At 43.6% G+C, this 17,566-nt stretch overlaps 1 protein-coding gene across 4 annotated transcripts in view; it reads right to left on the reverse strand.

Moving 5' to 3' along the window:
• The window catches only part of SYNRG (synergin gamma), a 208,515-nt gene that overhangs the window by 130,235 nt on the left and 60,714 nt on the right, over positions 1 to 17,566 (reverse strand). For all 4 annotated transcript variants that reach the window (XM_044288118.1, XM_044288119.1, XM_044288117.1 and 1 more), the window contains 3 exons: positions 15,895 to 16,006; positions 11,823 to 11,903; positions 203 to 399 (listed from right to left, as the gene is read on the reverse strand). In XM_044288118.1, the coding sequence (XP_044144053.1) occupies positions 203 to 399; positions 11,823 to 11,903; positions 15,895 to 16,006 (390 nt within the window). The remainder of the gene's footprint in view (positions 1 to 202; positions 400 to 11,822; positions 11,904 to 15,894; positions 16,007 to 17,566) is intronic.

Consider the following 17,566-nt stretch of genomic DNA (forward strand, 5'->3'; position numbering starts at 1 on the left):
GGCTGCTTGCAGTGAACACTTAGATGACATTACCTGTTTCATCTGATGACAAATACCAATACAGCCAGACACACCTAACTGACTCACAATGGGATCTGTCAGCCTCTGCTGTTTTGACGTAAAAAATTAAGCTGCATGCAGTGCTATTCTTTTCTATCCACCTCAAAAGTCCACCAAAACAAGAGATGCGGATAATGGTTACCTGTGCAATTCCAATCATAGCAAGGACAATATACAGTTCTTCTTTTGTTAGTTTTCCAGGAGTTGTCTTATTTGCCATTGCCCAAATCTGCCCTAAAGTTTCCCGAGGAAGCCCAGATGACAGGAGAATTGGATACAACTTGACTGTATCGATTCCTGATGTAGAAAGTGTTGATTCTAAAATATTCTTGTAAAGATCTATTTGGGATGGTGGAAAAAGTTTAAAAAGTGTAAATGTACAGATCATATGTAATTCTACCTTTCACATGTATGCAAGAAGTTATTCGGAAAAAGCAACCTTGACTGAGGGTTTTCAAAAATCCAATTAATTTCTAGGACTAAGGCCTCTTTCACACGGGTGTGTGCGTCCCGTTGCCATATTGCGGACCGCATTTGCGGATCCGAAATACACAGGTGCCGTTCCGTGGGCATTCCGCATCACGGATGCAGACCCATTTACTTCAATGGGTCTGCAAATCCGGAGATGCGGAATGGTGTGGAACGGAACCACTACGGAGTGCTTGTGTGGGATTTCGTCCCGTACTTCCATTCCGCAAAAAGATAGAACACATCCTATCATTTTGCGGAACGGCTGGATCGCGGACCCATTCAAGTGAATGGGTCCGCGATCCGCTGCGGTTGCCCCACGGACTGTGCTCGTGCATTGCGGCCTGCAGCACGACCATGGGGCACACACACCAGTGTGAAAGAGGCCCAAGTGTTTGTTTGTTTTTTAAAAGAATAACTAAGGTTTTAAACAACTTTATTTAAAAATGTAAAGATCCTAAAAATATTTTGTAATACAATTGCTTTTGTGCTAAAGAAATAGGCAGTTGAACTTGTGCTTTAGAACAGGTCTCCAGACAAAAAAAAATATCAAGGAGCCATTAGCTCCTAAACTGAAAAATTGAATAGCCAAATGTAAATTTTTAGTCGCCAAATTTAAAATACATATAATTACAGTATAATTTAAAAAAAAATAATAAAACACACATGTCTTACCTAGGGTTGTCACGATACCAAAATTTTGACTTTATTTCGATACCATAAAAAAGTATTGGGATACTCTATACCACATAAAAAAATATAAAACACCAAAAAAGCTGCGTGCATTCCAGATTTTATGGATCATAATAGAACAGTCCTAACCTAATTTTTGTCGGGACAAACAAATAGCAAATTGCATGTTTTTTTCTGTTAGGCTACTTTCACACTAGCGTTCTGCTGTCCGCTCGTGAGCTCCGTTTGAAGGAGCTCACGAGCGGAGCAGAACGCTTCCGTCCAGCCCTGATGCAGTCTGAATGGATGCGGATCCGCTCAGACTGCATCAGTCTGGCGGCGTTCAGCCTCCGCTCCGCTCGCCTCCGCACGGCCAGGCGGACAGATGAACGCTGCTTGCAGCGTTCAGCTGTCCGCCTGGCCGTGCGGATCCGTCCAGACTTACAATGTAAGTCAATGGGAACGGATCCGCTTGAAGATGACACCATATGGCTCAATCTTCAAGCGGATCCGTCCCCCATTGACTTTACATTGAAAGTCTGAACGGATCCGCTCAGGCTACTTTCGAACTTAGAAATTTTTCTAAGTTATTAATGCAGACGGATCTGTACTGAACGGAGCCTCCGTCTGCATTAATATGATCGGATCCGTTCAGAACGGATCCGATCAAGCGCAAGTGTGAAAGTAGCCTTACGGTGTTCACCGCATAGGAGATATTTTTAAATATTTAAATAATTCGCACTTTTTCGGGCATGGCGATATGTAATTTTTTAAATTGTTTATATATTTTATATGTAAAATTGGGCAAGGGGGTGATTTAAAGGTGCGGAGGAGGGGTTAATAGCGGCGGATCGCAGTGTGCGCAGTCATAGAGGCTGGGTGCCGGGTATGGGATATGGCCGGCACCCGCAGCCTGCGTTTGCTAAACTATATATTTATTGGTGGTGCAGTGGCCACAGCCCCTCCCCTCCTTCTCGCTTCTATCAGTCCATTGGTGGCAGCGGTGCAGGGGGGAGAGACTGCCTCCTTCTCCCCTGTGCTGTTGAGAAGAACATGGCACGTGCTGACAGCAGGTGCCATGTCAGTTTAATGTGAAAGTGGCAGAGTGGTGGAGGGTCTAGGCGCAAATGGCAATAAGACTACAAAGTCTTGTTGCCATTTAGCAATTCTAAATCGTATTGGCGACCCTTTTGGTCGCCATCTGGAGCCCTGTAGAATTGCTACATTTGTACAGATTCCAGTCTACTGTGGAATGGGGCCACAGCAAGCTGTACAGGTCGCCACTCCTGCCTATGTCCGCTGCCTGAGCCTGCTCTACTAAAGTTCTCCTGTAACAGTGTGTTATTCAGAGCTTTCAAGTTAGGCTACTTTCACACAAGCGTTTTGGCTTTCCATTTGTGAGATCCATTCAGTGATCCAAAACAGATCAGTTTTGCCCTAATGCATTCTGAATGGAAAAGGATCCGCTCAGAATACATCAGTTTGCCTCCGATCAGTCTCCATTCTGCTCTTGAGGCGGACATCAAAACGCTGCCTGCAGGGGCACAGGCAGGAGTGGTGACCCGCTTGCTGTGGCCCCATTCCACAGTACAGCAAATCCCTACACATGTACACTGCTGACACGTCATCGGTGTACAAAAGTAGTGATTCTATAAAGCGCTTAACACCTTAAGGACCCGGCAATTTTTTGAAAATCTGACGTGTCACTTTATGAGGTAATAACTTTGAAGCACTCTTACTTATTCAGGCCATTCTAAAATTGTTTATTCATGACACATTGTACTTCAAAATAGTGGTTAATTTATGTGAATATGTTTCACATTTCCAGAACATTTAGAAAAATTTTAATTTCTCAGCTTTTTAGGCCTCATGCACACGACCGTATTTTGTTTCCGTGTCCGATCATTTCAATGGGTCCGCAAAAAATGCGGACAGAACACCGTGTGCTGTCCGCATCAGTATGTCCGTTCCGTTGCTCCGCAAAATAAATAGTGCATGTCCTATTTTTTTCTTGTTTGCGGACAAGGATAGGCATTATTACAATGGATCCGCAAAAAAAACGGATGCCATACGGATCATCATCCTTTTTTTGCGGATCCACAATTTGCGTTTTTGTGGCGGATCCGTTGTTTTTGCGTATCCATCGGAACGGGCACGGAAACAAAATACGATCGTGTGCATGAGGCCTAAGACGGATAGTCTGACTTAACATTTCCCATATGTCTACTTTATGCTGGCATCATTTTGAAAATGTCATTTTATTTTTTAGAATGTTAGAAGGCTTTTTACAACCAATTTTAAAATAATGTTCCCAAAAATTTTGTTGAAGTCACTTTGTGGGGCTTATGTAGTATAAACTACCCATAAATGCTGCCATTTTAGAAACTACTCCCTCAAGTGTAAAACAAACAACATCTATTTCACAGATTCTGCCATTTACAGAAATGTCCTATATGTGCTCGTAAACTGCTGAATAGGCGCACAACAGGCATCAGAAGGAAAGGAACACCATATAGATTTTGGAGGGCAGATTTCACTGGAATCATTCGCCAGCACCATGTCGCATTTGAAGATTCCCCCATGTCGCATACAAAGAGAAAACCCTCAAAAAGTCACCCCATTTTGGAAACTACAACCCCTAAGGAATATTTCAAGGGGTGGAATGAGTACTTTGGCCCAACATGCATTTTATAGAAATTAGAAATCTACCAGAAAAATTCACTTTTATTACCTATTTGGGGAAGTAAGGTGGGCAAAATTTCAATTTCATCATAGGTTTTTTTTTTTTTTTTTTTTAAAGCTTTCACCGTGCGGGGAAAGTAACATGACCGTTGTATTTTAATCAGCGAAAAATGTGTTAGTTTCTTCACTTTTTTTTTTTTTTTGACCCAGACCCACTTGATGTCTGTATAATACAATACAGTACACTATATAGTGTACTGTACTGTATTTTCACTTTACACTTAGTCTGATCAGACTTCTGCTACCATGGCAACTGGACGCCTTCACACAACAGAGCAGCGGGTGATGGGGAGGCAGCACAGCAGCCCCCGATGAGAGAGGGAGCTCCCTCCCTGTTAACCCCTACCATACAGCGGTCCCTGAGCACAGATGTCAGTCGTTTCATGCAGAGTGTCAGCAATGAGCAAAACCCTCTGCTAACCGCTCGGCCATCCTCGGCAAAACCCAGTGTCAGGCATTACTGGAGTGGGGACATCCTCTACCCGACCCCACTTTACAGTACAGCCATGACACGTACCCGGTTTGAGGCCATCCGGAAATGGCTGCATTATTCAGATAATGCAGCATGTCCCCTCCACTCACTTTGGGGCCAAATTTTCGGAAGCCTATGTACCTGGAAGGGAAGTCGCTGTTGAAGAGCTTTCAAAGAGAGACTCATTTTCCGGCAGTATGTTCCCTCTAAGCGGGAAGGTATGGCGTGAAGCTGTACAAACTTTGTGAGGGTACACTTACAAGTTTCGTGTGTACGAGGGGCGAGATTCCCGTATTCAACCTCCAGAATGCCCCCCCACTCTGGGTGTTAGCGGGAAACTTGCGTGGGACCTTATGCACCCACTGCTAGATAAAGGTTACCACCTGTACGTGGATAACTTTTATACTAGTATCCCCTTGTTCCAGTCCCTCGCCACTAGATTCACGTCCGCTTGTGGGTCCGTGCAGAAAAATCATCGCAGCCTCCCTACCCTCCCCCTCCAGGTACCTATCCCCAGGGGTGAGACCCGTGCCCTTAACAGTGGAAACCTGTTGCTGGTCAGATAGAAGGACAAGAGGGATGTCCTTGTACTGTCCACAATTCACGGTAATGGCATCACCCCTGTCCCTGTGCGAGGTACCGCGGCAACGGTCCTCAAGCCCGATTGTATCGTCGACTACAATCGGTATATGGGAGGAGTTGATCTCTCTGATCAAGTCCTCAAGCCATATAATGCCATGCGCAAAACCCGGGCATGGTACAAAAAAGTTGTGGTCTACTTGGTACAGGTTGCCTTGTACAACTCTTGTGCTGTCCCAGAGCGCTGGCAACATAGGGTAATTCCTGCATTTCTATGAGGAAGTCCTCAAGGCCCTGATCTTTTCTGACCGGGAAAAAAGCAGGCCAGAGTACCTCGGTAACTGGAGGTGCCCGGATCGTCCCTGGCCAACACTTTCCAGGTATGGTCCCCCATACTGGAAAGAAGGGACGGTCCCCAAAAAAGTGCAGAGTGTGTCACAGGAGGGGGATACGGAAGGACACCACCACTCAGTGTAACACGTGCCCCGATCATCCGGGCCTCTGCATTGACGGTTGCTTCAGGGAGTACCACAATTCCATGGAGTACTAAATTTATTATCCCCTCCCCTAATTTTAATTCCATTTAGCCACTGACAATCGAAAAAAAACTATGGTTCTCAGACTTGAGACACTAAACTAAAATAAATTAATAGAGTAGACATATTAGGTATCGCCGTGACCGTAAGAATCTGCTCTATAAAAATACCCTATGACCTAACCCCTCAGATGAACACGGTCAAAAAAATAAAATAAAAACGGTGCAAAAAAAAAAAAAGGTGACTTTCACAGTGACCGCCCCTTTGACAGTGACTTTCACAGTGACCGCCCCTTTGACAGTTGACAGTGACTTTCACAGTGACCGCCCTTTTGACAGTGACTTTCACAGTGACCACCCCCTTTAACAGTGGCCTCCCCTTTAACAGTGACTTTCAGTACCTGCCCCTTTAACAGTAACTTTCATAGTGACCGACCCTTTAACAGTGACTTTCACAGTGCCCGCCCCTTTAACCGTGACTTTCAGTACCTGCCCCTTTAACAGTGACTTTCACAGTGACCGCCCCTTTAAGAGACTTTCACAGTGGCAGCCCCCTTAACAGTGACCGCCCCTTTAACTGTAACTTTCACAGTGACCGCACCTTTAACAGTGATATTCACAGTCGCCACCCCTTTAACAGTCTTTCAGTAAATGCCCACTTTAACAGTGACCGCCCCTTTGACAGTGATTTTTATAGTGACCGCCCCTGTAACAGTAACAGAGACTTTCACAGTGGCCACCCCTTTAACAGAGACTTTCACAGTGGCCGCCCCTTTAACAGAGACTTTCACAGTGGCCGCCCCTTTAACAGAGACCGCCCCTTTAACAGTGACTTTCACAGAGACCGCCCCTTTAACAGCAACTTTCACAGTGGCCGCCCCTTGAAACAGCAACCTTCATATAGCTCTCCCCTTTAATAACAGTGAACTCCACTGTGCCCGCCACTTCAATAACCGTGACCTCCACAGTACCCGCCCCCTTTAAGCCGTGAAGAAAAATGGCTGGGTTGTTATGGAAACCTGGAGAAAAACTGTGTTTATGGCAGTTGGGATTTGAAGAGAAAGACTTGCAGGATTGTATTGGGGGGGGCTAATTTTTGGGGAATATCTCAGGAACGGTACGTCCTAGAGAGCCGAGACCCTGTTTAAAACCTTCCCGGACACCTGATGTACCTGTGTGGCAAATTTGGTGAAGATCGGTCCAGTTGTTTGGTCACGCATAAGGAACGTCCAGACAGACAGACAGAAATTAATTGGTGCCAAATTTGGTGAAGATTGGTCCAGTTGTTTGGTCACGCATAAAGAACGTCCAGACAGAAATTCATTTATACATACACATATATATATATATATATATATATATATATATGTATGTATGTATGAGACTAGCAGGTACATTTCATCTATTTCATTTTATGTTTCCGTGTGTCGTAAAAAGGATATAGACAGTTTCCCCCATAACAGTGACCTCTTCAGTACCCGTCCCTTTAACAATGACCTCCACAGTGCTCGCCCCTTTAACATTGACCTCCACAGTGCCCGCGCCTTTAACAATGACTTTCACAGTGCCTGCCCCTTTAAAAGTGACCGCCCCTTTAGCATTGACCACCCTTTTAACAGTGACCTTCATAGGGGCCACCCCTTTAACAGTGACTTTTACAGTGGCTGCTATATATATATATATATATATATATATATATATATGTATGTATGTATGTGTGTGTATGTATGTATGTTCTGCGAAAACGCAAACAACCATTTCAACGAATGGATGGAAAGAAATATTGTGGGGGTCTCAGCTTTCTAGGACGTGCATTAGCCAATACAAGCCTGCAAGTCTTTCTATTCATATGCCAACTGGCATACACACGGTCACATGTCCCTTATCAGCCATTAGTAGCTTGCAGGCCCTTACTCTCCACATACACACAGCTTTACTCCAGGTTTTCATAATAACCTGGCCAACCCAAGTCGCTTGACACATAGGGCACAACAACGCTGCTACATGCATCCATCTTGCATGGATTTTTTTGCGACTGTCGTGACGCAGTCGCACCATGTCGCAGTGCGACACCATAGCCTATCATTATCAAAATCGTGGAGACAAAATGTCGCACAACACATGTCGTCGTGTAGCCCTAGCCTTAAAGGGGTAGGGCCCTGTGGAGGTCACTGTTAAAGGGGCAGGCACTGTGAAGATCACTGTTAAAAAGGCGGTCACAGTTAAAGGGGTGGTCACTGTGGAAGTCACTGTTAAAGGGGCGGGCACTGTGTAGATCACTGTTAAAGGGGCGGGCACTGTGTAGATCACTGTTAAAGGGGCGGGCACTGTGTAGATCACTGTTAAAGGGGCGGGCACTGTGTAGATCACTGTTAAATGGGCGGGCACTGTGTAGATCACTGTTAAAGGGGTGGTCACTGTGGAGGTCACTGTTAAAGGGGCGGGCACTGACGTTTTCACACTCAAGTGTTTATGTGTATATATGTATATATCTACCTAACCCACATTATATATATATATATATATATATATATATATATATATATATATACACACACACACACACATACACACACTAACTATACTCTAACTATATATTTTTTCATTTAATTTTATATTTTTTATATTTATATTTTTCATTCCCCCCCCCCCCCCCCCCCCTTATTTTTTGTGACTAAAGTTAGCTGAAGGGATTAACTCTGCACCCGAGCGGGAAGGGCAAGCTAATCCACAGCTCCGATCTCTTCAGCACAGGAGAAGAGAATTACGAGCAACTCCTATCTCCTCAGCGCTGCAAAGGGGGGTTTAGTGCACCGAGGGGGAATGTCAGGCTGCATCTCCGATCTCCTCAGCAATTAGGAGTATACTGCTGAGTATTTATAGCACACACTCTCGATCTCCTCAGCACTGTCCTCAGCAAGGATCAGGCCATTTTTTAGCAAATCTGACATGTGTCACTTTATGTGGTAACAACTTTAATACGCTTCTATTTATCCAGGCCATTCTGAGAATGTTTTCTCGTCACATATTGTACTTAAAGGGAGTCTATCACCTCCATATGGCAATATACAGTGCTTACATTGCCCTATAGCACACCTATACATGAATGTTATGGGACCTTTGTCTTTGGACTTGCAGAAGCTGGAAAAACGTATGCAAATCAAAACGCCACATTGCCGCTGGTTTTGCGCCGTTCGCAGAAGCATGCGCAGTAGTTAAAGCGATGTCGTGCCAACAATGGCATCGCAGTGCGCATGCTCCGGCCGGAGGCAGTGCACAGTCGCGGGATCTCGGCCGGACCTTAGGCTGACGCAAGGGAATAGGAGGGCGGGCATATGCAGAGGCTGGGGCGGGGGAACAATAAAAAAAGGCAGGGCAGCCTGAGCACCAACACAGTGAACGCCGCCCCTGGGCACTTGTGAGTGCTAATTTGCATATCAATCAAAGTTTGTTTTTCCAGCTTCTGCAAGTGTAAAGACAAAGACAAAGGTACCATAACATTCATGTATAGGTGTGCTATAGGGCAATGCAAGCACTGTATATGGCCATTTGGAGGTGACAGACTCCCTTTAATGACAGTGGTAAAACTGAGTCAAAAAATTTCATTTTTATTTATTAAAAAATACCTAATTTACAAAAAACATTAGAAAAATTAGCAAATTTCAATTTCTCTACTTTCATGATAGATAGTAATAACTCCAAAAATAGTTATTACTTTACATTCTCCATAAGTCTACCTAATATTTGGATCATTTTGTGAATGCCATTTTATTTTTTGGTGACGTTAGACTTAGAAGTTTAGAAGCAAATCTTGAAATTTTTCAGAAAATTTCCAAACCCACTTTTTAAGGACCAGTTCAGGTCTGAAGTCACTTTGTGAGGCTTACATAATAGAAACCACCCAAAAATGACCCCATTTTACAAACTTTGTTAACCATTTAAGTGTTCCAAAAGAATTAATGGAAAATGGAGATGACATTTCAGAATTTCACTTTTTTAGCAGATTTTCCATTTTAATCCACTTTTGCTTGTAACAAATCAAGGGTTAACAGCCAAACAAACTCAATATTTATTGCCCCGATTCTGTAGTTTACAGAAACACGCCATATGTGGTAGTAAACTGCTGCACGGGCACACGGCAGGGCCCGAAAGGAAAGGAACGCCATATGTTTTTTGGAAGGCAGATTTCACTGGGATAATTTTAACCCCTTCCCGACTAGCGGCGTAATAGTGAGGCACAGCGGGACGTGACTTGCCACCCAGCGCCGTACTATTACGGCCCGCTGATTGGGTGGGTGCAGGAGCTGCGCCCGCCTGAACAGCTGCAGAGGACCGCCTCTTTCCGTTAACCGGACCCCTGCTGTATGCCAGCGCATTAACCCCTTCTATGCCGCGGTCAGTGCTGACCGTGACATAGAAGGGGTTTGCTGCGGGTGAGGGAGCCTATCAAGACCCCGCACTGCTCAATGCCTTGCACGGCATCGGGACCTGCCTTCTACGGGTGCCCAGGGGAACCAGCCTCAGGCTGGGTCCCCTAGGCAACCTGTTAGTGTATTAGGCCTCATGCACACGGCCGTGTTCACGCGGCCGAGAGTGGTCCGCGGTAACACGGCCTGGATTCCTGTTGAGAGCAGGAGCGCACGGCGTCATTGGTTGTTATGACGCTGTGCGCTTCATGCCGCCGCTGCACTACAGTAATACACTCGTATGGTGTATTACTATAGTGCAGCGGCGGCATGAAGCGCACGGCGTCAAAGCAACCAATGACGCTGTGCGCTTCTGCTCTCAACAGGAATCCAGGCCGGGTAACCACGGACCGCTCTCGGCAACATGAACACGGCCGTGTGCATGAGGCCTTACTGTGTGTAGTACACTAATAGGCAATGCATTACAATACAGATGTATTGTAATGCATTGCAGAGATCATACCCCCAGAAGTTAAAGTCAGAAATAAGGTAAAAAAAAAGAAAATTAAACACAGTGCTTTTAATAAAAAATATAAAGTATCAAGTGAAAAAAGAAAAACGCCCCTTTTCCCCTGATTTTATAATAAAAAAGAAAAAGAAAAGCACACATTAGGTATAGCCGCGTCCGCAACGACCAGCTCTATTAATATATCACATGATCCAACCCGTCCGATAAACACCATAAGAAAAATCAAATAAAAAACGTGTCAAAAAAAGCCATTTTTGTCACCTCACATCTTAAAAAGTGCAACACCAAGCGATCAAAAAGGCGTCCTACAAAATGATAACAATAAAACCCGTCACCTTGCCTCACAAAGAACATAATATAGCGCAATTAAAAATCATATGTACCCCATAATAGTACCACCAATAAAACTGGCACCTTTTCCCCTAGTTTCCAACCCCTTAGGTGTTCACCTAAGGGGTTAGGTCATGTGATTTTTTATTTATTTTTTGAGAGCCGGTCGATACGGACGCGGCGATACTTAATATGTCTACTTTTCTTTTTTTTCCCTATTTTTTTTTTTTTTACTTTATTTCAGGAAAAGGACACTTTTCACACATGAAACTTTTGGGGGTTTGATCCCCTTTACAATGTATTACAATACTTCTGTATTGTAAAGCATTGGCTGTAAGTGTATTAAACACTGTAATACACTTCAGCCAGCTTGCCTATGAGATCCAGGGGGGCTGGATCTCACAGGCTGTCCCCAAAGGCAGCCACGATGCCTAAAGAAGGCATCGGGCTGCCTTCCCTGCCATCTGGTCCCCATCACAGTAGCGCGGGGACCCTGCGGTCAGCGCTGAACGCAGCAGTGCAAGGGTTAATGGGCCGTCATCAGTGATTTCACCGGCGCATACAGCAGGGGTCCGGCTATCAGTGACTGCCGAACCCCCGCCGCTGATCGGGTGGGCACAGCTCCTGCACACGCCCAATCAGCGTGCCGTACATGTACGGCGCTGGTCGTTAAGGGGTTAACTGCAGGATGAAAAAGCTGGTCCTAGTGCAAGAAGTACCTACAAGTTAGGTCAAGAAATCTTGTCCAAGGTCCTGAACCTGTTAAGAGAGCCCAAGTTCAGCTGCATATTTCTTTAGAAAAAAACCAAAAAAAATTCTAAAGTATATTAGAAAAAATCCTTAGGACATGACTAACATTTTTAAATAAGGTTGTTTAAAAGTTGAGTTACTCTTATATTATAAAAGTCTATGGGTGAGAGATTGAAGAACTAATGGAATCAGATGTCTATTTGTCTAACACAGAAATTGTTTAAGGAATCAGCAGGTAGAAAGAAGAAAAGATAACTAGAAGAGTTTCAATGGAAATACCTGGTACAAGACTGTCATTGTAAATCCAAGAAGGCAACATGGCCTCAATGGCATCTGGTTTTGGAAACACTGCAACATTCACTGAAATAGAGAAAAATATAAAAACACACATTAGGGTGAATATATAGAAAAAAAAACATAAAGCTGATTGTTCAATCTCTCCATTTGGACAGTTTTGATAGCACTTACTCAACAACATTTTAACCACTTCACATCGGGGCCATTGGCCCCCCTTCCTTGCCCCCCTGATGCACTCTTACAGTAGAAACTCCCAAAATGTGCCCCCATTTTGGAAACTAGGGGATAAGGTGACAGTCTCATTGGTACTATTTTGGGGTACATATGATTTTTAATTGCACTATATTACGTTTTTTTGTGAGGCATGGTAACCAAAAAATAGCTGTTTTGGCACGGTTTTTATTTTTTACAACATTCATCTGACAGGTTAGATCATGCGCAGGTTGTTACGGGCGCAATGATATCAAATATTTCTACTTTCTTTGTTTGTTTCAGTTTTACATAATAAAGCATTTTTGGAAAAAAATTATGTTTTTGCGTCTCCATAATTTGAGAGCCATAGCTCTTAGTTAGGCCTCTTTCACACTTGCGTTGTCCGGATCCGGAGTGTACTCCACTTGCCGGAATTACACGCCGGATCCGGAAAAACGCAAGTGTACTGATAGCATTTGAAGACGGATCCGCATTTGAAGACGCTATTAAAGTCCTGGTTGCCATAGTAGTAGTGGGGAGCGGGGGAGCGGTATACTTACAGTCCGTGCGGCTCCCGGGGCGCTCCAGAATGACGTCAGAGCGCCCCATGCGCATGGATCATGTGATCCATGCGATCACGTCATCCATGCGCTTGGGGCGCCCTGACGTCACTCCGGAGCGCCCCGGGAGCCGCAAGGATGGTAAGTATGCTGCTCCCCGCTCCCCACTACACTTTACCATGGCTGCCAGGACTTTAGCGTCCCGGCAGCCATGGTAACCATTGAGAAAAAGCTAAACGTCGCATCCGGCAATGCGCCGAAACGACGTTTAGCTTAAGGTCGGATCCGGATCAATGCCTTTCAATGGGCATTCATTCCGGATCCGGCCTTGCGGCAAGTGTTCCGGATTTTTGGCCGGAGCAAAAAGCGCAGCATGCTGCGCTATTTGCTGCGGCCAAAAAACGTTCCGTTCCGGAACGGAAGACATCCTGATGCATCCTGAAGGACGGACTGTCCATTCAGAATGCATAAGGATAATCCTGATCAGTATTCTTCCGGCATAGAGCCCCGACGACGGAACTCTATGCCGGAAGACAATAACGCAGGTGTGAAAGAGCCCTTAGAGTCTCATTTTTTGCGGGATGAGGTGACAGTTTAAACATAGAATGTGTCGGCAGATAGGAACCATTTGGCCCATCTAGTCTGCCCAATATACGGAATACTATGGATAGCCGCTGGCCCTATCTTATATGAAGGCTGACCTTATGCCTATCCCATGCATGCTTAAACTCCTACACTGTATTTGCAGCTACCACTTCTGCAGGAAGGCTATTCCATGCATCCACTACTCTCTCAGTAAAGTAATACTTCCTGATATTACTTTTAAACCTTTGCCCTCTAATTTAAAACTATGTCCTCTTGTAGCAGTTTTTCTTCTTTTAAATATTCTCTCCTCTTTTACCTTGTTGATTCCCTTTATGTATTTAAAAGTTTCTATCATATCCCCTCTGTCTTGTCTGTATTCCAAGCTATACATGTTAAGGTCCTTTAATCTTTTCCTGGTAAGTTTTATCCTGCAGTCCATGTACTAGTTTAGTAGCTTTTCTCTGAACTCTCTCCAAAGAATCAATATCCTTCTGGAGATATGGTCTCCAGTACTGAGCACAATACTCCAAATGAGGTCTCACTAGTGCTCTGTAGAGCGGCATGAGCACCTCCCTCTTTCTACTGGTAATGCCTCTCCCTATACACCCAAGCATTCTGCTAGCATTTCCTGCTGCTCTATGACATTGTCTGCCTACCTTTAAGTCTTCTGAAATAATGACCCCTAAATCCTTTTCCTCAGATACTAAGGTTAGGACTGTATCACTGATTTTATATTCTGCTCTTGGGTTTTTACGCCCCAGGTGGATTATCTTGCACTTATCAACATTAAATTTTAGTTGCCAGATTTTTGACCATTCCTCTAGTTTTCCTAAGTTTGGTTCTATTTTGTTGGATATACGCCCTTTTGATCACTTGGTGTTGCGCTTTTTGTGATGTAAGATGACAAAAAATTGCTTTTTTTTAACACAGTTTTTATTTTTTTAGGGTGTTCACCCGAGGGGTTAGGTCATGTGATATTTTTATAGAGCTGGCTGTTACGGACGCGGCGATAGCTAATATGTATACTTTTTATTTTAACACACTGGCATTTTTTTAAACCCAAAAATTATGTTTTAATGTGTCCATGTTCTGAAAGCTATAGTTTTTTTTTAATTTTTTTAGTGATTTTCTTATGTAGGGGCCCATTTTTTGTGGGATGAGGTGACTGTTTTATTGGTACCATTTTGTGGGAAATACGCCTTTTTGATCTGCTGCAATTTTTGTGAAGGTGACACACTTTTTTTATGTTGCTTATCGGACTGGGTGGATCATGTGATATATTTATAGAGACGACCCCGTCACGGACCCGGCAATACCAAATGTGTATTTTATTTATTTTCTACATTTTTTTTATTTTATTCCTTACTCTTTTAAAAAAAAAATTATTTACACTTTTCGTCCCCCATAAGGTCATACAAGACCTCTGGGGGACATTTAACTTCACTTTCCCTAAACCCCCCCCCCCCCCCCCCCCTTTTGAATTCTTCTGCAACTGGGGCTGATATAGTAGCAACCCGCTCTGCGGCTGCACGATTAATGTGCAGCTGCGATCTCTGAATGGACGTTCAGAAACGTCCATTCAGAGATAGAGATCTGTGACGAAACCAACCTCGCCACTGTGTTTTGGAGGGGGCTGGTTGCCAGCCTCCTGCCTCAGGATTATGGCCCATACTAACTTTAAAGAAGACAGGCCGGCCGCACAGCTTAAATCTGTCTTTGGAATTTTATTTTGTTATGTGAGGGTACCCAGATGGCTAGTTTAATTGTATTCGTGTGGTCTGAGTGCCATTCGCCTAATGATATGCACTCAGACTTGAGCTATCTGGGAATATGTTAAATGTCTGTGGTTGCTGGGAGGGTGTGACATTGTGTGTTTAAATGGTGATTTCTGTCCTGTTGTCCCCACATGTGTATTGGCGATCTCCCCTTTGTCCTGAGAGATAATTGGATTATCCCTCGGTTGTCTCTGGGACAGAGAGGAGGAAACCATGATGCATTGTGGGGATATGTTGTATCTGTTCTGTGTTTCGCAGTCTCCATTCTGGTCCCCTGGGGGCGTGTCCACCAGATGGGGACCTGCATAAATACGGGCGGGTAGCCCTCAATAAAGTGTTCCTGTTTTATCCTTCATCATGTTGAGACTGGTGTTTGGATAACTGATCAAACTGGGGGATTGCTATACGCTGAAGATTTGCTATACTCCCCTGGCATAACTACTAGCTCTTGTAAGAGCTGTTCCTGCTCTCTGGCTGTAGGAGAGGTTCACCCACTGGAGCCTGGAGCCTTGTAGTAGGTCCAGCGTGGGTGGAGGACGGTGAGACCCCAACCAAGCTACGGAGGTTCGTGGGGTCTGCAGTGCGTACGGTGTTAAGTGGAGTGCTTGGAGTCCTCGGAAAGCACTAGGAGCATCTATCGACGGAGGTACCCGGTAGGGGTGCTAGGAGATCCGTTACATTAGATCCACCTCCTGGATGTTGATAGTCAACGTGCAGACGGGAGGTGGTTAAACTTCGATCTCTCTCATACTGCCGCTGTATTACGGATCCATGTTGTATATTGCATCTATAGAAATCCATGAGCCAAAGATGTACCTCCTTATGGAGGCAAGCAAGTTGTTTATAAAAAAAAATAAATCATGGATGTGGATGCATATGCATTAATTCTAAGGGAGAATACACAGTAGAGGCCCAAATGATTTTAACCTGTAACCAAATTACCTGGTTTTAAGGAATGCAATACAGATGGCGGGTGCATTTTTGCATCTCTGGAAAATCCATCCAAATTTCCCTTAATGGCTTCCATTGCATCATCTCTGCATTTTTCGGTGGTCTAGTGTAAAAAAAAAAAACAAAAAAAAAAAAAACATTATAACAGTCCTTGCTTTTCTTTACATACACCAAAACTTGCTCATCTTTGCAATACTAATCAGCACTTTCAACATGGGAGGGGGGAAGACGACATTTCCTAGATGCTTTACTGATCTACAGACTCCTTGCTGCATTTTAGTATGGTGTACAGCAGCACCTGCCAACGCGTCTGTTCTGAGGTTAGCCAGTTCCAGTGCAGAAAGCTTACAAAACCAACAGCACTCAGATCAGGCCACTGCAAACCATATGCATATAACATATCTGCATTTGGATAAGAAAGCAGGCAAAAGTAACTGAAAAGGAGCATAGAGCAGTCAGGGATTTAGGGAGGAGGGGATATATGTGTATACTGCACCTTGGTAGCTTGCAGTACATCCCTTCCTTTATACTCTATATTAACCACTTTATTACCAAAGTGTTACCCCCTTTCTCACCAGGCCAATTTTTGCGTTTTAGCAATGGGCCTATCTAACTGCAAGTAACTAATTTCTGAGCCAATCTATATGTATTTGATATTTTTCATCAGACATCTTTGTTCTTTGCCATTAGAAGACAGATAATATTTGAAAATTTTTTTTTTCGCTGTTACAAAATATCAAGACAAAACATTTCACATTTTTTTAAATATAGCAAAAGGAAAAAAAATGTGTGTGTCTGTTTTACGCATACAAAGCCTGCGATGCTTTTGCTAAAACTAGTAACTATAGCTATAACGTTTTATTCTCTTTTTCACTTAAAAAAAATTAAGTGAATGAAAAAAATTTATAAACTTTTTTATTTTTAGGAAAAAAGTGAATATAATAGGCTGATTATTCCTCTTTTCTGTAGCTCACTTGTCCCCTTTGTTGTATACCGTATACAGAAATAGGGATGAGATAAATCATATCATTTTCATAAGAGGGTGGAAAAATTAGAGTGCGTTCACATTTGGTTTACTCTGTTACAAGAAAAAAGGTCAGGAATCCTCTTTAAAATTCTGCATGATTTTTAACACTATTTTGAACCTAGCCATTTTATTGGGTGCTTTTGATGTGGATTTGACATGGAATCTGTGCTAAGAATGGACATGTAACTCCTCTATTCAGTCCCACTAAAACACTAAACACAAAGATGAGGCCACATATGCATCACCCCAGGTTTCTGAGGCAGCAGGTTCACTTCCTGGAGAATGTAATAGTCTATGGGAATTCACCGTCAACCAAACGACACACATCCCTTGAAGTAGAAAAATATAGCGACAAGGAATAAAAACTGAGATTTTTTTTTACACTTACTGTAAATCTAACAAATGAAGCAAAAATGAAATTCACAACACGCATCCTTTACATTTTTGAAACAATAAACAAAGCAAGGAAGGTTGTAAATAAAACATGTACATGGCATAGTGTAGTAAACTGTAATACAGAGCAAAAACTTTCTACCAGGAGACCAAACAGCAATGCCATAAAGTAAAAGCAGAACTCCCACAAAAAATGTTTATTCTCCAACCTGCTAGAAAGGTACATGATGTAATCTGTAGTGA

The sequence above is a fragment of the Bufo gargarizans genome, chromosome 3 (genome assembly GCF_014858855.1).
Source record: "Bufo gargarizans isolate SCDJY-AF-19 chromosome 3, ASM1485885v1, whole genome shotgun sequence".
Taxonomy (NCBI): Eukaryota; Metazoa; Chordata; class Amphibia; order Anura; family Bufonidae; genus Bufo; species Bufo gargarizans.